At 32.3% G+C, this 25,711-nt stretch overlaps 2 protein-coding genes across 5 annotated transcripts in view; one reads left to right on the top strand and one right to left on the bottom strand.

Moving 5' to 3' along the window:
• Positions 1-4,824: 4,824 nt before the first annotated feature.
• LOC137634352 (craniofacial development protein 2-like) lies at positions 4,825-5,403 on the bottom strand. The gene has a single exon (XM_068366749.1). The coding sequence runs from the start codon at positions 5,401-5,403 to the stop codon at positions 4,825-4,827; it is 579 nt and encodes a 192-aa protein (XP_068222850.1).
• A 1,357-nt stretch (positions 5,404-6,760) lies between these two features.
• LOC137634107 (uncharacterized) overlaps positions 6,761-25,711 on the top strand; it is a 65,138-nt gene continuing 46,187 nt past the window's right edge. For all 4 annotated transcript variants that reach the window (XR_011042450.1, XR_011042451.1, XR_011042452.1 and 1 more), the window contains exons 1-6: positions 6,761-6,901; positions 15,657-15,902; positions 21,467-21,558; positions 22,445-22,630; positions 23,036-23,271; positions 24,525-24,878. Coding sequence is in view for 1 of the 4 variants with exons in the window: in XM_068366330.1 (XP_068222431.1) it covers positions 6,831-6,901; positions 15,657-15,902; positions 21,467-21,558; positions 22,445-22,630; positions 23,036-23,271; positions 24,525-24,878 (1,185 nt within the window). In the remaining 3 variants the exon portion in view is untranslated. The remainder of the gene's footprint in view (positions 6,902-15,656; positions 15,903-21,466; positions 21,559-22,444; positions 22,631-23,035; positions 23,272-24,524; positions 24,879-25,711) is intronic.

Here is a 25,711-nt window from a genome sequence, read left to right on the forward strand (position 1 = left end):
CTCAACCCTGAACACCCTCCTTAGCAACAGATGCATATATACTCCACCTCATCAATTTTAGAGGTATCTCGCCTTTATGGTGAAGAGAGAGGACGCCAGGAGGATGAAGGCAAAAGAGAACAAAGGAGATATAAGGAAGAAAACAGAGGACTAGAAATACACATTCAGGAAAGGAGACTTTTGTGGGAAAGATAAAACAGTCAAATTTACTGCCCTAATCTAGGTACTCTCACTCATTAACATCCCCTTCAATTCTGATAACGCCATGCCAAACTTTAAAATTGGAACTTCCCAAGTATCTGTATAGTTCTCCAAACAAGGAAAGAGTGCAAATGTCCCCACAGCTCAAAACTGATGCAATCATCCAAATTTTTTGAGAATGTAGTCACCAAGATAATTATACCATCATGGTTAAAGGTTCTAAGTCTTTTAGGGAAAAACAGATTATCCAGGTGCTGATAAGTTTGACATATGAAACAACGTGTGTTACAGCACACCTCACAAATCTCTCCCTCGATAGACAAGTCTGAAGATAAAGATGTGGATAATCTACAGTCCCACATAAAGGGCTTACACAAGGTGACACTACTTCGCAGAGAATTATTAAGTGGCAAACAGCTGGAAAGCTATTCGTTTTCAGACTTTTATGTATTGGATAAGAATTTTTTTACCCCGACAATTCTTTTATATGTGAGTAGATTCAGTTGAAAATTATTATGCTGATGGGTGTCCAAGATTTATATCTCTCTATTACAAGACAGTCTGTTGTATGAAGCAACCAAAAGTACTACACTGGCTGCAAGTACACATTTCTGCCTATATAAAGAATAAGAAAAACAAGACTAGTGACCCCACCTTCTAAAAAGATTTCGACCTCAGCATTTTTATGATAATGTCGTACTCATCATGAATATCGTTTCCTTTTCGAGGGCTTTCAAACTGGTAATATTTTCTTTTGTTTGACTCTCAATTTCTCATATTTTATATTTCTTATTATTGCTTAAACCTCCTCTTTATTTTATCAACTGTCTCTCACCTTGCTGTCCTACTTCTCTTCTTTTCACTGTCTAGAGTTTTGCTAAAATTGCAATTTTTTTCAAAACCAATTGTGGGAGTTGTGGTAGCTTGGCCAAAAAATATCCCTCAAATTATAAGGGTGGGCTGTTTTTTTTTTTTTTTTTTTTTTTTTTTTTTTTTATATATATATATATATATATATAGATAGGACTCGGCCTTTTGTCCAGTTTGCCTGCCACTATGATTAAACTGGGGATGACTGTATTCTGGAAATTCTCTTTCCCATTTTCTGTAAGGGTAGTGGGAGCATCTTTTCCATGTGTCTTCACAACACCTGGAAAATGACAATTAAGATCACTATGCCATATGGCCTTGTCTTTGGCATGCAAACTTGTTGATCAAGCTTCTTGATGGCCTCCCCATCTTCAGCATTGAGCTCCCCTTTCTCCTCTTTCTGTTTATCTTTTCTGAAGGTTTAGCATTTCATGGGGAATTGTTTAAGAAGTGGAAGGTGTTGAAGGCACTGATGGTGAAGTGGAAGACATAGGGGTACATCAAGGATTGAAATAAGCCGTGGTTACACAGAAACCTCTTGAGTAGGATCTGGGGTCACTGCTGGGTGGTTGCCCTGATTTTGCCACATTTCAATGTCGTACTAGTCTTCATGGGGACTCTTTACCTCTATATTTGGTTAAAATTCATCCTCAGAATTTCTCCCTATGTCTCTAGTATTGAAAAAAATCATAAAAATCTCGTCTATAGATAAACTTCCGTGTCATGATCGAAGCTGAAACAAGAACGAAAAAGCACATTAGGAAAATTGGTAAAATCAACTATAAATGGCAACCTTACAACCATGTTGCCAAATCATGTATCAATGTTCACTGTAAGCATTATCACTATATTCACAAAAATAAAAGTATTGCAATCGATATTGTGAAACTTGTAAAAACAGCTTGCTGTAACATACGCTCAAGAAAACTTATGATGGCGATTTCAACCAAATGTTGAGAGATTGAACGATGGCAGTTGTTCAACTTGTTACCTTGGTAGTCTCATGTGATACTAATTGCTCCTTAGTAAATTTGAGTTCATAATCATAATCCAAGCAGTGCAGTAGCAAAAAATTGGTTTCATGTGTAGACGGTGTAGTGTATTGGATACCCGTTTACCCTTCCAGGGATACAATGCATCTAAACAAAATTGTCGTTGCTGTACAAATGGGTGGAGGGAATTTAATAACAGCAGACTTGGTAAAATGGTCAATTTGAATATTAAAACGAACACACCCAATATTTATTAAACATGTTTTCTCAAATTTAGTTAAAATTATACTTTCAAATTAGGAATAATCTAGTCTGCAAATCGTTGATTTTTTTTATTTGAATAATATCGAATGATAAAATCAATATCTTCATAATGGGACAGTATTGAAGAATTTTAACATTTGAATTTTGTTTAGTTGCCGCTTATGGTAGAATTAGTCATTCTTATGTGGAGTTATTTTTTGTAAGGGTCATGATAATTTTTTTCGAAAGTTTATTATATTAAAAGGAAGAGATTTACCAGTGGTTCCTGATTATAGATTACCGTCTGTCTGTGGAAATCAAAATAAATTATTTCATATAGTGAATGATAATAATACAAAATACACATTGATTGCAATTTGTCCCTTTTCACTCCAGAAGTTTATTCATACAAAAGAAGTGAGCAGACTTCCTCCCTCCCTCCTCCCCTCACCAATTGTGTGACCTAAGATATTATTGAATTATTGATAAGGGCGTTAACGTCTCAAGTTATATACAATGTTATTGTTTGTATCATTGATGTTCTATTTCAAGCTACTTCACATTTGAGGTTTTTATTTTCCAGGATTTCAAACCACATTTTATTGTAGTTTGCTATACACGTTTTCTTATCAGCATTAATTTTTTCCTTCGTGTTATACCTTTGCAGTCTTGTGAAAGAGCTTTATTATTTATTCTTTGTGGAATAGATGAAAATGCAATATAAACTCCTTTGAATATTCCACTATGGTATTTTCTATCTTTCCTTGATCCTTTTACATCCATTTGTATTCCTACGAAAGAATTTGGATTGGCATCTAAAGGTCTAAAGGGACAAATTCAGTCTATTTTACTTGTACCGACGTTTATTATCAGGTTTCTTACATAATATATACATATATACATCACTCGAACTATTGCACACACATAGACACATGTATATATATATATATATATATATATATATATATATATATATATATATGTGTGTGTATATATATATATATATATATATATATATATATATATATATATATATATATATATATATATATGTGTGGTGTGTGTAATAGTTTTTGAGTTGGAAGAATGAGGTATCGCCGTATCTCTTCGGAGTCAGAGGAGGCATGACAGTATGTAAGGGCTTGACCAATGTTTGATTTATCTGATCTTTCCTAGAGCTGGCGACTAAATACATCACATGTTTCAGTGATATATCTTCAATATATACAGTAAACACACACACGCACGTTCACACACACACACATATATATACAGTATATATATATTATATATATATACATATATATATATATATATATATATAAGCCGTATATTATACACCTCCTAATATCTGGATTCCCTCTACCTCGGGATTAGAGACCCAAGGGGAATCGATTCAAAGATGATAGCTCCTGGTCAACCGGGGAATCGAACCCTGGTCCAAGAAACTGGTTCCATTGACTTAGCAACTCAGCCACAAAAAGAGATAAAAGTTGGTGACAATTCTCCCACACTCATACCTGTCGAATTCAGTTTTTTTTTTTCTTTGTATTTAGCATTGAAATCAACCCCTCTCCAACATTTTAGCTAGTTGAGTTTGTACTATATGCTGTATATATACTAGTGTACCCGAGTCGTCAAAAGTGATGTATGAATACAGTAGATAGATATACACAACCAGATTCAACCCTTCCCCCCCATCCCCTTTTCCAACTATAACCAGCTAGTTCAACAATATGTTGGAGAGTGTGGTCTCGGAGTGTACCTCTCGTGTTACCCCTTATCACCAGGGTATGACTACTACTTTTCCCGTTGAGCGTGATGGGAAAGAAATCTATATATATATATATATATATATATATATATATATATATATATATATATATGTATATGTATATATATACTATATATATATATATATATATATATATATATATATATATATGTATGTATGTATATGTATATTTATACTGTATATATTATATATACATACATATATGTACATATATATAATATATATATATATATATATGTGTGTGTGTGTGTGTGTGTGTGTGTGTGTGTGTGTGTGTGATTTGAATACACATTTCTTTTTGGTAACGCTCGGGTCTGCCCCAGTAGAGATTTCATTAATAATTCTATGAGCAATCTTACACCCTGAATTCATAGCTATGTCAGCCTCGTCTGCTTTCCTGTCTAAATATTCTCTCCAGTCATTCTTGGCTTTTCTTTTGACCTCATTATCAATACTGAAATACTTAGCATGCTATACCTTTTAATTTCCATTACTTCCTCAGAAACTTTCAACAATCAATTTCTGTCTTTGTCTCCTTTTTATAGTATCCCTAGTATCATTTGATATCCATGGCTTTCTCCTTGTAACTGCATGTCCCAAAACTTCACAACCAACTGAGTGAGATATGTTCTTAATTTCACAGCATTCTTCATCAATAATCTGCTCTTCGTCTCTTAAAGCCTATAAGACTCCAAATAAATTCCTGCATTCAATTGCAAATGTTTATTTGGGCTCATTTTCTAAAAGCTTACTTGTATCAAACCTAGGTATTCTATCTACATTTCTGTTGGGTGCTTTCAGTTTTAATTTCAGTGCGGCAATGTGGAGCTGGGGATCACTCCCGATGTCTGCACCACTATAGCTTCTTACATTTCTCAGAGTCCTCCTCTCTTTGTTAATAGCTATGTGACCTATTTGATTTTTGCTAGTGCCACATGGTGAAGTCCATGTATAATTGTAGATGGCCTTGTGCTGGAAAAGAGTACCTCCAATAACAAGATTGTTTGTTGAACAAAAACTTAAAATATGTGCTCCATTTTCATTTTCACCCATCACTTTCTCTTTACCTTGATACTTCCTTCCAACTTTACCAACTTTATCTCTCTCTGGGATCTCATCTATTATTACACAATATATACAGTTCTTCATAATATTTACCTTCCTTTCTTCAGGGGAATCATTTGTTGGTGCATAGCAAACTATAATACTTCTATTGCACTGCTTTGATTTAAACTTTGCCAGTAATAATCTACCATTTACACCTCTCCATTCCGTTAATGTCTTTTCTGCTCTTGGTGTCATTATCATTCCTACCCATTCTATTCCAACTTCATCTGTTCTTCCCGAGTAGATATATATACTTTATTGCCTTGGTCTAAGATTTCTTTACCAATCCCCTCACAATGTGTTTCACTTATGGCCAAGATATCATCTAAACTATTTTTCATAAATTCATTCTTCACTTGCTGTATCTTCCCAATCTGATTCTTGGTTCTAACATTCCAATTACTAATTTTCAATTTTTGTTTAGTATTCATAAACCGGGAGATTCTTAAGATTGCGTCATTTTTTCTTTCCATAGACTGACTAAATCCATAGAGGATTCATTGGTTATATTCCTCAAAGAATATTCTGTTCCTTGTGATGCCCAGTGCCTACTTAACTAAGGCAAATGACCCCTGTCGGTCCATACCGATTCCAGTGAGATCATTCGCCAGGCATCGAGAGTAGAAGCCGAAGAGACATCTTGTCTATCGCCTGAAACCCAAGATTTAGCAGGGCATTTCCTCCACTCCCAAAGTTCTTGTTACTCCACCAGGTTGCTCATCCGCTTATACACATTTAGCCGTTGGCAAACATGGATTACTAAGATATACTGCCTAGCATGGTATTCGTTAACATTATTTAATGACAAAACATATATCTGATGGAGAAGTTTAGGTTTGTAAACAGATCTCGATTCACATTACTTGGAAATTATTTGAAAGCAATGGTGCTATTTGGACAAAAATACTTCCAGCCAATCACCTATTAGGTGAGCTCAAATCTGCATCTTAAAAAAGTGAATATAGTCCACTGTGGTACAAAGGCGTCAGACATGTCCTTATACTTGGTCCTGTTTATGGTCTCTGTGCCAGTCTATACCCACAAATTTTCTTAGTTTGTTAATCTAACCGCTTCTTTTCCTTCCCCTGCTTCTTTTGCAATCTCTAGGAATCCAATCTGTTGTACTTAATGTTCATCTATTATCTGTCATTCTCATATATATATATATATATATATATATATATATATATATATATATATATATACATATATATATATATATATATATATATATATGTCTATATATATATATATATATATATATATATATATATATATATATATATATATATATATATATATACACACACACATATATATATATATATATATATATATATATATATATATATATATATATATATATATATATATATATATATACATCGTATTTATAACGAATATGGATTCTCACTATCAAGGCAGATACGCCCTTCTCTTTAAACTTTGGATACGCCATTGTATAGAATCAAGTGAACGTTAAAGAGATCGAAGTTTAACCTGCTACTCGCATGCGTAATGAGCCAGACTTATTTTTTCCCGAATCGTTGCGTCCACAGGAAGTCTGACTAATTCGGTGTTTCGTGCTGGTGAGGTGCAGTGTACTTTACCTGTGTGATAAAATGTTTCAGAAAACTAGGAACGTTGCCCCTTTCGTATCAAATGAAAAATCCTCGCCCTCGTACATAGAAAGGTATGGTTAATTATGCCTTTATTTTAACTTTGTTCATCTAGGAGCCGTAAGGTGAGTTAAATGAGCGTTTAAGGAAACTGATATTCGACCTACCTTTCAGCAGTCAGAGAATTTTCGATTGTAGGTATCATTGGTTCACTATTCACACTACCTTTTTTTTTTTTTTTTTTTTTTTTTGCCATTTTGTCATGCATATAGTTATGATCATGTATTTTATATAAACAAATGGATACTTATGTGCTGGACATCCTTTTATGTTTATCATAGGCTGAATAAAGACACCGAATTCATTAAGAATAAATTCCGCGCTAAAGTTCTTGGTAAATAGGACTGTGAACAATTTTCCACTATTTACAAATGATCATGAATAAAACTCGCCTTGTTCTTCGATAAAGAGAAATACAAAATCCAATTAAATGAAAGAAGCTTTCGTACAAAAATTTATAGTGCAGAATCAGAATGTATTAATAAATCTAAAAGTAAAAACAGAGACCTAAAAGAAAGATTTCTCAACTGTTAAAATGGTATTAGTACTAAATTTATTTTCAAAACGTTTTCCCCCCTGAATTAACTGAAAGCTTTTAGATTTACCATTTCCTTTAGGCCAAAGAGGTAATCTTAAGAAACATTAAGAAACCATTTAGTCTTTGGCGAAAGGAAAGTGAAAGGTACTGTTTATATCTTTTTTTTCAGTGACGTGAAAATTCATAGCTGGTAGATTTGCATCACTTACATAATCTTTCCTAATTCCTATAATGATGTATTGCTGTTCTACAATTAATCCAAATAAGGTGACCCATCGATATTCCATAATTTGTTTTAATTACTAAAAGGATTCAACACTTCTGGGATTAGTCCTAATTGTTAAGGATTATAATGTATCACTTTATTGATATCTAATTAGATGTTATGTCAATGATTCAAAATAAACCCGGAGGACCAGATGACGTATCACTAACACATGAATGTAATTGATAAGATGACGGTTTATTCTTTTGCTTAATATAGACCCAAAGAAAAACTTCTCCCATGCTTATTCACAATCATCGTCGGCGTCTATTCTTGAGTCTTAAGAAATATAGCCCTAGTCATTGGAAAAGATCTGGTATAAAATGTAAATCGGATTGCTTAGCCAAATCTCTCTCTCTCTCTCTCTCTCTCTCTCTCTCTCTCTCTCTCTCTCTCTCTCTCTCTCTCTTGGTTTGCGATCGATTCATATTAGTTTGTGAAATCTTAGAATATTCTATTTGAATTTTAGACCTTGGAGTCTATTTTCTCTTCTTGTATAACCATACTTATTACACCGAGTAACTTGGAATAACAAGGAAGAAGGAACATGAATTGTTGTTCCTCGTTGAATTCGTTGGTGCCAGTATTGGTCAGCATAGCGTTCTTACATAGTAGAAGGAGGGCAAACGAAGAAATTGACGGTACATAACCAAGGAAAAAAAAGTAAAGATGAATGGAAGATTTTAAAGGAGGAAAGTCTCTTTATCACCCTTCAATTTCTTTTGGTATTTTTAGTAGTATCGAGGGCGTATCTAAAGTACATAGTTATTTTCTTGATGGAGAAGGTTTAGAAATGTAGCCAGAGTCCATTTGAGTGATACTCAACGATGTAAAGAGTCTAACCAATCATATTTTCATGTAGATTTATGAACAATGAATATACTCTACAACTGTATATTCTAATGTTAGGTCGGAAGGCAATTGTATATTTTACGAGGAAATGATAGTATAAGTTTTACAAAACATGTACTTTCATAAGCACATTGATTACCTCTTGCAAAGGTAAGGTAGGTTGATAAATTTACCAATTTTATATCGTAAAACATTTTTCCTCTTAATATTCAATGCCATCTAATGATGATGTACATGGGAGTACCAAGCACTCAAAAGTATCAATTACCACTTTTGGAAGTTTAGCTCTGTACAGTTTAAATTTATATAAACGATATCGACGTCAATGACCTTCAATATCAGGATGCTAGAAAACTCCAAATAAATCAATCAATCTTCCGGTAATAGTAAGTGGACATTACTTTTTACCGTAGACAGAATGATAGATGGACGGACATTTGAATTTTGACTGCACAAGCGGTTGAAGTACGGTAGTAACTCTGTTATGCAATTTGTTTTGGGAGCGAGCTCGCAAACTAAAATGCTCGAATACTGAAAAATTTTTCACATAAAAAATAAAAGAAATTCACTCGATGGGTTTCACACGTCCATCAATGCACAAGAAATAAAGGAAATTTACTTAAAGCGTTCCACATGTCCATCAGTGCACTTATACACACATTTTTGCAGGTTTATAAAGCTAATTATTGAAAAATTTATAATCCATAACATCAGAAATGAATACAAATTAATAATTCACATTAAAAAAGTAGAAATATTGACAGACACTTCACCAATTCAAATTTGTGTGCTCATATCCCAATTTGCTTGTATTCAAAGTTACTCAGAAATCGAGGTACCAATGTACTAAGGATCCACTAACGTGAGACTTTAAGAATACATAGTTACAATTTCCTGAATCTTAATTAGTTGTACTGAATTAAAAAAGGTGGGTGAGGGCCAGTTCAACTTGATTGGTGGCTATCATATCTAAAAGAAGTTTGAAATATTTTTCTGGAATTTTTTGAGATGTCCTGCCAGCCGAAAATCTAATGTTACCAGAAAGCACTAATAAATCATGCTCTAATATGAACATTTTATTGTGAACATTGTGTACAACTTTTAGTAATAATCTTCATAACTTGTCCTGGGGTACAAACCTGAAAGCAGTTTTTTAATCCTTTAGCTAGGAACATTATCATAGTGGACCCTTTCAATATTTATTTACATCATTTATTCCTATATTATGAACTTTGGGTTATGGATTTTAAAGCCTTCTGAAATTATGAGGCCAGTGTTAAGATTTATGGGTCCTTTCAAGAAATGGGTTAATAGTAATAGTATCATCGACTGCACCTTCTACTACCTTTGTTTTAGAAATAGGGGAGGGGTTTTTGTTTTCATTACCTTATTTAATAATCTTTAATTTTTATGTTGTACACCCTCTGCGCAGTATGTCCCTGGAATGCAAAGCAGGGCAGTGTTCATATTTCTATCAATTAATAAGACAGCAACTGAATGACAAATACCTGTTAGGTCCAGAACGGCAACAGCGGGTCCTGAATCTTCAATCTTATTAATTATTGCTCTACCTGGTGAGCTCTGGAAGTATTATGATGCCCACTTGAAGTTAAGGCAATATCTTTACAACCATCACCAGTTCTCGCCTTCAGTTTCCTTTGAATTTAAATTCATCATTACAGCAGATTTCCAATAATTGTCAATCAATAATCTTGACAGATGGGCATAAAAGATCTGAACACTTAACATCCCTGGTCAGTAGTGCAGTGTCCGTCATGTGCTGGGTTTTATCCTCTCTCAATTCTCATTTTCAGCGTGTGCATTTATTAATTTGTGTTGTAATTTTCAATCCGTTCATTATTTGTGTGTGTTTTAGGCAACCCGTTTCTTTTGGCAGACAATCATACTTGACCAAACCTTCTGGAACCGATTACTGCGTATGGGAATCGTTGCAATTGTCGGTAATGGCAGACGATCAGTTAGTAGAACTTAGTAATAGATTATTGCTTGGCGGAATAGTTACAGTTGTTGTGGAAATCGATTAATGTTGCAATTTTTTGTAGTTGTAGAAAAACTAACACATCTTGCATTAGACATTTGTATTTTATACTGGAGGATGTCTTAAATCATAGATTTTTTGGGCCAAGTTTTTCATTACTTTTATCCCCTTCTTTCTATGTTGATCCTCTTTTGGTGTCAGAAGAGCATTTGAGTGCATCTGGTCTATTACTTGCAATATTATAGAATTATGCTTCCCTCCATCGCCGTATATCACCTAGAAAGAAGATTGAGCTTTGGATGCCTCAGAAACACACTCATACTGGTATCTTATTTAAGCAAACTGCCTCAGCCTAATCAAACTTATTGCTGGAATCATTTGTCACCCATTTTTGTCATGTAGACCTGAGTTGGCCATCATTTTGTAAGACATTTGTGACTTACCATGCCTGCCAAGAAAGAGCATCAACCAAATAAAAAGCAAAGGAAGCCTGAATGAACACTATTTTGTTACCCTTATGGTCAGATGTTATACTAGTTTGGAACAGCGCTACACTTATCTTACACTTGATTTCCAAACTATGCTATGAACTATTTCCATATTTGCATCTGCTAAGTTGCCTATATTTTTACGGACCCAAGTAGCACTTAAAGAACTCTTAATGAAAAAAATGGCAATTAAAGGATGATTACCTGTCAGGATACGCATGATTCTACATCCTTGATGATTATTGCAAGATTTTACGAGCTCCTGAAGTATTATGATGTCCAATAGGGAACTAAAGTAATCATCTTTTGATCATAACTTGTTCTTGCCTGAAGTGCTTGCTGAATTTGAATTCGGCTTACTGACAATGCCCATTGATTGTCAACAAGCAATCCTGACCTGATGGGTCTTCTCTTTGTATACAATGCTCATTTCAATTTTGCACCTTTATCAGTTTTGTTGTATACCATCTTTTACATTAACTATTTAGGCCGTAACTATATACCTGTCTGGTTTGTGCATTGTTAGCTTTTTGATTGCGAGTAATGGAAATATTTTTATAACCCGTGTTTTCATATGAATTCGGTACATTGAATTGAGTAACTTTGCCCTTTTCTATCCACTGAAACTAGAAAATTTAAAGATTGAATATTCTGCTGAAAGGAAAGTAATTTTGATATTCTAGTGGAAGGAAAGTATGGAAATCTTTCATTCATCTGTTCAACGGAGTGGTTTTATTTTATCTTTTTTTATTACATTGGTTGTATTTTATCTACATTATTTAGAAGTGCATTGGTTGTATTTTATCTACATCATTTTGAAGTACATTTTTTGTATTCTATTTATATTATTTTGAATTACATTGGTTGTATTTTATCTAAATTATTTTTAGATTACATTGGTTGTATTTTATCCACATTATTTTGAATTACATTGGCTGTGACCAGATCCTTATCTACGTGAAATAAGTTTCCAGATTCGATTAGCTGAAATCGTTGGAAAATTTTCAAACGAGAGATTTTTATCGTGGTAACATGTATTAGGAAGAATATATAGGTTATCCTTTGATGAAAATAAGTAAGTTACCGCAAGCTGAACCCACGGTTTAGACTCTAAACCCTTTCTGAGCCCTAATTAAAAGTTTGCAATTGTGTAGGATATTAGATGGTCGCATTAAGCAAATGTCTAACGAGTTATTCGATTATTCATTAGAATAGTGCAATGCATTCCATATTTCTATCTGTCTGCAAGTACATTTATTTGAATTCTAGAAAACTCCTTTAATGAAGGCGGCAATTTTCTTGAGTTAAAATGTACACTAAAATGTCGAGAAAAAGTTTTTTATTTTTCCTTAAGATTTAAATAGAAATACCTAATTTTACACTTTTATTTGGACGCTTTGGATCAAAGTATTCCTTTTGTATTTTTTATCTTATGCGTATTGTTATATAAGCATCAAAACTGTACGCTTTATATAAGAAGAAACTGTAACAGTATTGTATTCTCCGTTTTATGCAATGTTAATTATAATTTTACGCTTATAAATGAAACGTTACAGAAACCTATTGTCGTTACTTGTTATGTGATAAGTTTGGCGTAAAACAATATTGAGCAACTATTGACACAGCGCTCATAAAGGCTTCATCATTAGTTTGCTTGTTCATATGGTTAGCGTTAATCTCCTTAAATGGTAATCGTACATTCAGCAAATAATATTTACCTTTGATCGATGCGGAAGATTAAAAGTCCCGTATGTACATAGCATTCAGGTTGGCATGTTTATTCTTGGAGCCCGTCATATCGGATCTCTTTTTGATGTACCGGTCGGGTAACAGCGTGGCCCTTTCTTTTTTGTGTTCATAGTAATCATGAAGGATTTTCCTATAGTATCATGATTGTTTTGACGAAAAGTGTCCTTAATTGATTCTTAGTACCCCAAGGTTTCATTTTTTTCATATAATATATGAACGTTCATTGGAATCTCAATTGCTTACCATTCTAATTTAGTTGTTCTTTGAATTATGGATGATTTTTCCAGGGATGAGCAACTTTTACATTTATCTTGATTGATTGATTGATTGATTTGAATTTCTCTGGCATCCTGACATCGAAGGTCATTGACGCCAAATATTTTATCTTGAAATGTGGGACAATTAACATTCCTAGAGACAATAACTTTCTAGGAAAGTTTATGCAATCATATTTTTCCCAGTTATTGTTGAATAGAAAACACTCGAAGAACATTTTAATGATTTGCTAAATAGATATTTCTCTCATGTTCTTGGTAGCGAATAGCTTTTCTGATGAAAATCGATGGATGAATTTGAAAGATGATAGTGCTCATGGCCTTTCATTAACATTTCCATTACTGTAGAGTTTTTGTCTAAAAAAAATATAGACCATGACATACAGCAAAGACATTTAATTCTAATTTTGTCATCATAACTTTTCAGGTTCAAAGACAAAAAGACATTTTACTCGAGAACAGCTATGGCACTGAAGAATTTCTAGAATCCTAAATTAACCTCCAAATATGAACATGAAAATTAAAACGAAAAGACATAAACGCATGGTTATAGTCGTCTGGATTTTGGAGTAAAATTAAGCTTTTATTTAAAACAATAAATTACAATACAGTATTTTAAACTAAAATTATATCCTTCATCAACACTAAGGGTGGTTCTTCTATTAGTTTAATAGATTTTAGCTTTTAGAGTAACCATCAGACAGTTAGCAAGCGTAGCCATTAGCTAGTAAGCAAGTTTTGGAATTATCTAGTGGATAACGTAATATTGCACGGAATCTGTCGCTATCGTTTAACACGAAAAGTCATGAGTTATGTCATGCCACCGGTCGTTGACTCGCTTCCTTGTTTGTTCATTTTTACTTTTTTAATTTGCTTTAATAATCGTTGTTGTGATACACATTTTTCACGATGAGTATGAATCGAAATAGAATTGGTAATGGGAAAAATGTGATTGCTTTCATCACTAACTCAATATTAATTGAAGGCCTAAATGCTATGATTGTTATTTCACCCCTTTGTCTATTTTTCCAATATTGATGTTTTTGGCTGTAGTTATTAAGTCCCTTTTATCCAATATCGTAAAACTCGACGTCCATGCTTTGCATTTTTAATTCGCCTTATCGATGAAAAGGCTCATAATAATACATTATCTTCTCGGGTTAAAAGTTCAATACGTTAATTGTTTGCCCAGTCTGCAATATTAATAGACTTGAATGGCGAGTCAATTATGGAGTTTAGTGTACTGGTTTCTATTAACTATTATTGTTTACTTAATTAATTTAACATTCATAATAATGACATTTATGTAAGAGAAATATATTTGTTAAATGCTTATGGATCTGTGTACCTTCCCAGAAAAACGATAGACTTGATGTCCTTTTGTGTGATCCAACCATTGCGAATGTTTTCCATGCCTTATGCATAAATAGTCACCTGTCACCAGTACATGTGATTAATGATTACTTTACCCCCAATAAAAGTTGGGATCTCTGGTGATGAGTGATGATGGTCTTAACACAAAGCTAATTCATGTCAAACAACATTCCTGGCTATCAAATGTTAAAAGCATATTACGATATGCTAATTCAGAATTAGCTTTAAAGCATTAAGTCATACTATTTAATGACAACAAACCTCTTATGGCATAGAGCTGACTCCCAAATATAATTTTACATGGCTTCATTGTCCAGAACACTTAAAAAGACAAACAGACTGACAGATATGTATGCGACAGAAAGAGATTGATAATTGTAACGTCAATCTTCGTTCATAGAATTTACAACCAACAGCACCCCAAATAGATAGGTTCCAATGCCTATTTCAATTATAATGAAAGCAAAATTACTGTAATTAAAACCCAAGAAATTGGCCTTGCGCACAAAACATTCGTATATAAATTGGTTTAGATGAGTAACTGGCGTCAATCCCCCCGCCCCCCGTAACCTAGAAGTAACAGCCCTTATAATTTTTCTTTTACTCTCGAGAAACTAGCTGGGTGTGTTTTAATGTGTGTGTGTCACATAACTAGTTCTTAGAAAGGCTGAATGGAGTATTACGATACGCTGTATTTAATAACCGTTCCTATTAAATGTTCATTTTAATTCCGCTCACAATTGCAAAGCAAATACTCTCTTAGAAAATGTAACAACCATATATTAAACCCACAGTATATTATATATATATATATATATATATATATATATATATATATATATATATATATATAATATGTATATATATATATATATATATATATATATATATATATATATGTGTGTGTGTGTGTGTGTGTGCATATTTGTATTATACAGATTATACCTCGTGAAAAAACTAGTAAAATGAATCCCAGGTTATTGTCCTTCATTTAGATCTTTCAAGGGAGTAAAAGTGCTGATGATAAATTAATTCAATATTTATTCAATTATTCAGAGGTCGAACAGCGGAGAATCTTAGTAAAATGTATCCATTCCATATTCATTATTAATCTTAAAAGATGATTGTTATCTCATAGGCTACTCATTTTACTAATGATATATATGATTTTATAACTTATGATTGATAAGTATAGTATGTATTAATGTTTTTTTTTCTATTTCCATCAGGGACCTGTGCTGGATCTTTACCATCTCCCGAATATTTGGAGTATGGCCTTTGCGAAACCGCAAAACTACAAATACGAAGAACTTAGGTTGCAAGGATTCCAAGGAGCCAAACGCATTCGGTGTTTTTTGTCAGGAAATGACATGGAGGTCGTGGCCCCCATACGTCTGCGTTTTGACCACACTTTTCTTCTCGTGGTCGGTCGGATATCACACCACTAATACTGCCATTCTTTTCATGAAGGCTAAGTAAGATATTAAGAATATTTTTTTTTTACGAATAAGTCTTCATGGAAACCATAGTTTTAAAAAGTCTGGTGAGTAATTTAATGCCCACGGAGCAATGATATTACTTGTCTTCGTTTGCGTGTAATTAGCACATAATTTTTTTTTTTTTTTTTTTTTTTTACGAATAAGTCTACTTGGAAACCATAGTTTTAAAAAGTCTGGTGTGTAATTTAATGTCCACGGAGCAATGATATTTCTTGTCTTCGTTTGCGTGTAATTAGCACATAATTTTTTTTTTCTTTTTTTTTCTTTTTTTTTTACGAATAAGTCTTCTTGGAAACCATAGTTTTAAAAAGTCTGGTGTGTAATTTAATGTCCACGGAGCAATGATATTTCTTGTCTTCGTTTGCGTGTAATTAGCACAAATTTTTTTTTTTTTTTTTTTTTTTTTTTTTTTTTTTTTTTTTTTTTACGAATAAGTCTTCATGGAAACCATAGTTTTAAAAAGTCTGGTGAGAAATTTAATGTCCACGGAGCAATGATATTTCTTGTCTTCGTTTGCGTGTAATTAGCACAAAATTTTTTTTTTTTTTTTTTTTTTTTTTTTACGAATGTCTTCATGGAAACCGTAGTTTTAAAAAGTCTGGTGAGAAATTTAATGTCCACGGAGTAATGATATTTCTTGTCTTCGTTTGCGTGTAATTAGCACATAATTTTTTTTTTTTTTTTTTTTTTTTTTTTTTTTTTTTTTTTTTTTTCTTTTTTTTTTTTACGAATGTCTTCATGGAAACCGTAGTTTTAAAAAGTCTGGTGAGAAATTTAATGTCCACGGAGCAATGATATTTCTTGTCTTCGTTTGCGTGTAATTAGCACAAAATTTTTTTTTTTTTTTTTTTTTTTTTTACGAATGTCTTCATGGAAACCGTAGTTTTAAAAAGTCTGGTGAGAAATTTAATGTCCACGGAGCAATGATATTTCTTGTCTTCGTTTGCGTGTAATTAGCACATAAAATTCTTTTTTTTTTTTTTTTTTTTTTTTTACGAATGTCTTCTTGGAAACCATAGTTTTAAAAAGTCTGGTGAGAAATTTAATGTCCACGGAGCAATGATATTTCTTGTCTTCGTTTGCGTGTAATTAGCACATAAAATTCTTTTTTTTTTTTTTTTTTTTTTTTTTTTTTTTTTTTTTTTTTTTTTTTTTTTTTTTTTACGAATAAGTCTTCTTGGAAACCATAGTTTTAAAAAGTCTGGTGAGAAATTTAATGTCCACGGAGCAATGATATTTCTTGTCTTCGTTTGCGTGTAATTAGCACAAAATTTTTTTTTTTTTTTTTTTTTTTTTTTTTTACGAATAAGTCTTCTTGGAAACCATAGTTTTAAAAAGTCTGGTGAGAAATTTAATGTCCACGGAGCAATGATATTTCTTGTCTTCGTTTGCGTGTAATTAGCACATAAAATTCTTTTTTTTTTTTTTTTTTTTTTTTTTTTTTTTTTTTTTTTTTTTTTTTTTTTTTTTTTTTTTTTACGAATAAGTCTTCTTGGAAACCATAGTTTTAAAAAGTCTGGTGAGAAATTTAATGTCCACGGAGCAATGATATTTCTTGTCTTCGTTTGCGTGTAATTAGCACATAAAATTCGTACGTTAATTAATTTGTGAATGATACATATTAGCCAGATACAGTTGCATGGAATGATTTATGCATAATATATTCATACAGAATTTACTTTATTTTACATAACTTCTTTATCAACTAACTTTTATTGATATATTTTTCCGTGTCGCAAATGCTCATTACAGAACTAAAACCTAAAAATGTAGTCACCCAAACAAATTCTCTTATTTATCAATTATCCAAGACTTGAAATGATTCTTCATTACCCGAATTAAACATTTTCGTATTGTGCTCTGGAAATAGTTATTTGAAATGTGGGACATGCTCAACATTGTCTGGGGAAATTTTCAGGACGTGAAACCCAAATGAATGGAGAATAAAAGTTTGTTGATTTGGTGATGAACATCTTAATCTTGTACAACGTTACTGTAGTTTTATGTAGGTCTGAGTGTTTAAGTATATTTACTTTCCGAGCTTAATCATTCTTAATCATTGCTAGGTTACATTTCTAATGTGTTTATATTATCATAGTTTGCGTAACACACATACATGTAATCACTCATATTCACAAGTGTTTTCATATATTTTTTTGTTTATAGACTACCATCTAAAATTTTAAAGGAATGAATCATTCATAAAAGAATAACTCATTGTCAAATCTGACTCTGAAGCTCTTCTGCACGATTTTGATACGTTCATACACTATATATATATATATATATATATATATATATATATATATATATATATATATATATATATATATCCCCTATATAATAAAGAGCAATTGTCTGGCTATATATATATATATATATATATATATATATATATATATATATATATATATATATATAAATATATATATACTGTATATATGTGTGTGTATGTATGTATGAATGTATGTGTAATTCCTGTCACGCTGAGCGACATTGTCAAACCTATGACTACTCTGTCTCTCCCCGTCCTTCTGGTGGGGAGAGAGACTAGTCATACCCTGATGAGAGGGGGGTATCCCGAGAGGTACCCTCGGAATCCACACTCTCCACAAATTCCCCAAGGTGCTGTGTTGCAGTTGGGGGTGCGAATGGTTAAATCTGTGCGTGTTTGCACATCTAGATACTTAACCGTCATTGTTGACGGGTCACATACACTAGTATATATATATATATATATATATATATATATATATATATATGTGTGTGTGTGTGTGTGTATATATACTGTATATATATATATATATATATATATATATATATATATATATATATATATAATGTATATATATATTTATATATATATATGCATATATATATGTCTGTGTGTATGTATTTATATATGTGTGTTATACATCTTCACCCTGAGAGGGGCGGAACCAGATTTTACCCTTCAGATTTTCGGCAGGTATTTATGGGGTAAGGTTGGTAGCTACAGGCCCTCATTTTGATCTAGCAGCCTGTGATAAGAATAAAATATGCTCTAGAAAGTGTTAACCTTCCTGTTTCAGAGAGTAATTTGATTTGAAATTACAACCCAACATTATAGGCTCAGTTGATCTATACAATGAATTATGTACATGGTAGTTAATGAACTGTGGTGGGTTGTAGCCAAGTCGCAGAAAATCGCGAGGATGCCACATATATAATTATATATATATATATATATATATATATATATATATATATATATATATATATATGTGTGTGTGTGTGTGTGTGTGTGTGTGTGTGTGTGTGTGTGTTGGGACCTTTCAACTTTATCCTAAAGGACTTACCAAGAACCTAACGTTTAACAACATATGACGTCACTCCTTTTAACGATGATATGTTTATGTAGAACAATTCAGTGTTGACATCTACGTCAATAAAATTAGGACTAAATTGCCCTAATAAATAACTCTGTACTTTTAGCATTACGCATTACCATAAAAGTGCCAGAGGTGATTTGTGCTTGTTTTGCACAGCTACTTGGTATAGCCTGAGAAAATATCTTATGTAACTGCCTGTTGCGAATTATATTTTGAGACGTAGGAACTTTAGAATTTAGGCCAGATTTTATATGGTATTATTGTTATTTTTACTAACCAAGCTACAACCTTAAATGGAAGAGTAGAACGCTACAAGTCAATGGCTCCAAGAGGGAAACAGCCCAGTGCATGAAGTAAATAGAGAACTGACGCATAACCTATAAATGAGAAATAATTGTAAAGAATATAGAATATATCAAAATCAGTAACATTGTTAAATAGATAAGTCATATATTAACCATGAAATAAAGACTTGTGTCAACATGTTCTTCAGTAAAGCATTTGCAACTAGCGAAAAACTTCTCAGGTTCCACCTGAGATTCAACTGCCAAATTAGGAATATCATTCCAGAATGTGATCATAGCTGAAATAGAACTCCTAAAATACTGATAGTATTCTAGATCAGCAGTGATGACGCACTTCACAGTACTGTAAAACTGTATTTATTGATCCATATTTTAAAAGGATAAGATAATAATAATAAAAATAATAATAGGGAAGTGGGGAATATGGGGAAAGGAAGAGTACCCCTGGATACAATCCAGTTTATAGCTCAAAGGCAGGTACTTGGGATGAGAAAGATTAAGGAAATAGGGAGAAAGAGAAGTACAGGAGAATACAAGAGAGGGGCAGACCCTCTTGCGATATTAGTGTATTGGTATTATTATTTGTCCCAAGAATACTGAAGGTTTTTTTATATCCCGACAAGGCGTCGGTGATTGATAATCTGGCTAAGAAGATGTTTCTCCCTAAAGTTTGATATTTTCAACCTTGTATCTTTGATTATTTAATTATTCTTTTGACTTAGATACGTAGTTTATTGTCTTCTTGCTGGCTTTGGTAAACTCTAATTGCCTTTAGTACTTATTTTGAAAAATACAGAAATGGTAATTTTATTATTTTGTAGCTAGCTTGTTAGTTTTTATACTATTGAAATGCCTTTGGCTTTTTATTAATTATTTTTGTCAACTTTTATGATTTTGTGTAATCTCAGAAGAATGTATCTTACGAAGTATATCAAAAATTGCAATCGAACTGTCATCAACCTGGCTTTACAAAGGGTTGGACTATAAATTAAAAAAATATATATATATATTTTATTAATTTCCAGTGTAATTATATTAATTTATTATTCTTGTTTAGTATCATAAATGTTGGTGGTTTTTAAATGATGTGATTGCTCTTAGTTTTCAACCCTGTGGTTTTTTCTCTTTTCGTCTTTGCGCTTTTGGACTTTTTTTTTTTTTTTTTTTTTTTTTTTTTGAAGGGTTCATCTTTAGTGGGTCCACTAAAAATCAGAGCTGCGTATTTGTTTATCCTTATATTATTGTAATTTACATGGTTAGAATATACTTTTAGGAAAGAAAACCCTCATATTCGCAAATACTCAAATTAGTTACGAGTAGGCTTAACGTTATTCCGTGTACAGTAGCTTAACATAGGAAATTAATTAGCCATATTGGAGTATTATCTTTCTAGTGGCACGCCCTGACCAACATCGTCGCAGAAAGACACCGAGTCGTGAATGATAATCATTAATAAAAGGTTAATGTTATTAAATATAATTAGCTTAATTCAATGGTTAGGACACATCATACGTGACCTGCTGTAGTATATTACTGTTCATGATGACGTTCATAGCAGTCATTAATCATACATAAAATTAGTTGCATGTTTGTAGAATAATTACTCCATTTCAGAATGTTGGTATTCACAAGTAACACTGTTCTGTAAATATTAAAACTAATCTTCCAAATTACCATAAATGATGTGACCCATGTCATAATTTTAGCTTTTATTATTATTATTATTATTATTATTATTATTATTATTATTATTATTATTATTATTATTGTTGTTGTTATTGTTATTATCATTATTATTATTGTTGTTATTATTATTATTATTGTTGTTGTTGACACCTTTGTCATTTGATTTATTTGTTTACAGTATCAGCGTATCAGCCAGATTAGAGAGTCTCCCATGGGTCGGATGCTTGGTGGTGCCTTTGGCTTGCAATATCTTGATCATGGTTAAAGGAGGTAAATATACTGCATCAAAGTTTGGAGTTTCTTGCTCATTCTTGGGGCTGTCAGAATTTTCTCCTACCTGTCAAATCTTCTCATTCATCTCACAGTAAACACAGGGATATGACTGGAGTTTATTATTATTATTATTATTATTATTATTACTACTACTACTGCTACTACTACTACTACTACTACTACTACTACTACTACTCCCCTAGTTGGAAAAGCAGGAAGCTATGAGGCCTAAGGGCTCCCACAAGAAAACAGATAGAATAGTATGCTTGAGTATACCCTAATGCAAGAGAGATCTAACCCAAGACTGTGGAAGACCATGGTTCAGGGATTATGTCACTACCCAAGACTAGAGAACAGTGGGTTCATTTTGGAGTGTTATTCTCCTAGAAGAGCTGCTTACCATAGCTAAAACTTCTCTTCTGCCCTTACCAAGAGGGTAGTTAACCCCTTGAGTGAAGACGGTTTTTTTTCGGTATCTCAGTGCTGTGAGGTGTATGAGGAAGAGGTGTAAAGAATAGGCTGGACTATTCGTTGTATATCCAATATCTCTTTAGCGATAGTATCTCAATGGGTAGCTGGTGTTGTTGATATGTAATCATTCAGATTCCCTGTGCTTGTGTAATTTGACGGATCACCAAAATTGAATTAATCCACATAATTGTAAAGCTAATAAAAAAAGTTATATATGTTCAGCCTGGAAAAAAATTACGTTGGAGTAAGCACTGATAAGCAAATAATTTAATTAAGAGTTAATTAGGATATTTCTTTCTATTATTATCATCTTTTCTTTTGTGAAAGTCCACAAATTTGGCCTTCGTAGGGGAATTTGCGAAAAACTTTTTCCTTGTTTTTGTGAAAGTTCTAAAAAAGATGTCCATTGCAGGGGAAGCAGCAGCGTTGCTTTGGTCATGGCGATGCTTGGAGGTGAAGGTGTGTAGATCCATGACTTGCCGTCCGACGGTTCGGTTTAGCATAGCTTTGCTTATATTCTACTGCATCATGGCAGTTATTTCCTTTGCTGTCCTCGTAGGACAGTTCTTTAACAGCTCTGACAGCAGTATTTATTACGGTAAGGATTATCTTCGAAATAATCTTGAAGATGTCTGTTATCTTATTAGCGCCTTTCTATATATTGCAAAAAATGCTTCACGAGTACAGATTTTAGCAGTTATATACCTGGAACCATATATTCATATATATATATATATATATATATATATATATATATATATATATATATATATATATATATATATATATACATACATATATACAGTATATACTGTATATACATATATATATATATATATATATATATGTGTGTGTGTGTGTGTGTGTGTGTAGCTGGGTGTATATGCATGGATATACTGTATATTGTCTTTCCATTAACTTTTTGTATTTTGCCTTAATATCACATTTATCAGATTGCTCACCGTGTAGCGTTTGTTATGGTATATTTTATTATATCTGGCAGGAAACTTAGCCCCTCCTCCATGGTCTTGGATGCTGCACATGCTTCAGCACTTCGGTGTACTGGTGGTATGGTCTGGATACCTCATCTCTGAGGCATTTATGTTGATAATTAACCACCACATATCCGACTACTACATAGCTGTCGACAAGGGCATTCAGAAGTTGATGAACACTTGGGTTTCTGCTGCGCAGGAGGAACATCTGGGGCATTCTTTTAACCATCTGGAGATATCAAAGGTCAGTTGTGTTGATAAATGTTCACTCTTTCTATTTGCCTTAATGGACAATTAAGGTGTGCCTGTTAGATTGGAGTAGGCCCTACTTTGGGGACCGGTTATTGAGTTGTATTTCCTTGATTTTTTATATGTACATATATACATACTGTATATATGTAAATTATATATATATATATATATATATATATATATATATATATATATATATATATATATGTATATATATATATATGTGTGTGTGTTTGTGTGTATACATATACATATATGTATACTTATATATGAATATATGGGAAAATCAACACCATCGTGTTCAATAGAAATAAATTTCTACCTTATATCAAAATCGAACCCAAATCTCTACAAATGGAAGGCAATTTCGCTATCAATTATGCCAGCAGAGAAATTAAAAGGAGAAAACGAAAGTGCTAACTGCACATCAGGATTTACTCAATAAGACTACTGTCTTATATACCAGCGACCTTGCCTTCCATTTGTAGAGAACAGGGTTATATCCCAATGTGAAGTTATTAATTTATATATATATATATATATATATATATATATATATATATATATATATATATATATATATATATATATATAACACGGTAAAACCACCTTGCCTAAGTCAGATATGTTCAAAGAGTGCCCCGCAGAATTCTGCAGTTGATAGACCAGGGATGTAGGATCATCTTCTTAGTTGGAGGGGCTAAAGTTTGAAATGTCACAGCCAATGGGAGGTCTGTGGGTCTCCCCCAGACATTCTTTTTTTTTTCCACGAAGAAACACCCTTAGATGCGATTTCCTGGCATCTGACAGCTGATTGTAACAACCAAAAAATCATTATTTTTTGGACGATTTTTATGTGACCAATTACAATTTGTACATAGTGACTTATCATGAAATACCGGTAGGCCTACTTCATGTGTGTATATATATATATATATATATATATATATATATATATATATATATATATATATATATATATATATATATATATATATATATATATATATATGTATATATATGTGTGTATATATATGTATGTGTATATATATATGTGTGTGTATATATATATATATATATATATATATATATATATATATATATATATATATATATATATGTGTGTGTATATATATATATATATATATATATATATATATATATATATATATACACTATATATATGTTTTACTGCGAAGCGTGTATGTTAATTATGCTTTGTTAACAAGAATTTTCTTTTCATAGGAGCAAAGTCCGTTGATCAGTAGAAAGTTTTCAAAACCCGTAATAAGCGAAGCATCTGGAGACGGCGATATCAAGAACTTTAAATTCAAGCAGGAAGACATCTCTCCCATCAAGGATGCCTCCAAAAACTTTCCTGCGATGATTGACTTCATTTCGATGAGAGTATCACCACCAGGCCATTCTTACGAAAACGTCGAAAGTCAAAGCAGAGAAGAATTCAATCGGCTTTGGAATTTGTACGAGGAAATTGACGATTTGGTAGACCAATTCAACAGGTTGTTCAGCTTGATCCTGCTCCTGACCTTCTCATCGTACTTGTTGATGGTTTGCGGCTTACTCGTCCCGGTCATGAAAGTAAGTTCGTTTCTCATTCCTTTATTTAAATCTACCTCACTAACACTTCCGCATCCTTGCCATGTAATCTTCATCAGAAATATTTTCTTTTCAAATAAGCAATATCAAAATAAGTATCATAATATGTTCGGGGGAAATATTATAGCCTTGAATAAATACTGATTGATTGATTATGAATTATCTGGGGCGAGAACTACCTGGGTCAGTAATGTCAGTTATTTATGGTAGATGTATATCGGATATTCACAACATTCGTTTGTTGATATATACCTCGTTGTCTTTTAATGTTAACAGATAACATCGCTAAGTATTGAGCTAGTTTTTATCTAAACATGCGAAACTCCAATTCAAGCAATGTTGTAAATACTCTTGAAAGTTGTCATTAGATGGAAATGCAAAAAAAAATTAATTTATGCAATTCATTCTGAAGTCATTAATAGCTAGTTTTACTGGAACGTTGCATTTGTACATTTAAAATTCATATGTACTGTATATATGCATGTTTTTTTTCGGTAAATTATAACATAACTTTTATATGTAATGCCTTATGTTTATTGTTTGAGTCTAATTAAGGATTTGTTTTGTTATAAAACATCCCCATTCTCCGAACCCTCTTGGACCTCCGCCACATTCAATTTTAAACAGCTTTTTTTTTTAAAGAATTTCGTTACAACCGCTTTACTTATTAAGTTTAATTGTATAATATGTTAAAATTTTATCGCTGCTTCAACATTCTTTCCTAGAATATCCCAACAAGGACATAACATTTTATTCCTGTGTACAATATGTTATTGACACATAAACTTGTCTATTCCGTGGTCAAGAAAGATGGA

This window comes from Palaemon carinicauda, chromosome 44 (genome assembly GCF_036898095.1).
Source record: "Palaemon carinicauda isolate YSFRI2023 chromosome 44, ASM3689809v2, whole genome shotgun sequence".
NCBI lineage: Eukaryota > Metazoa > Arthropoda > Malacostraca > Decapoda > Palaemonidae > Palaemon > Palaemon carinicauda.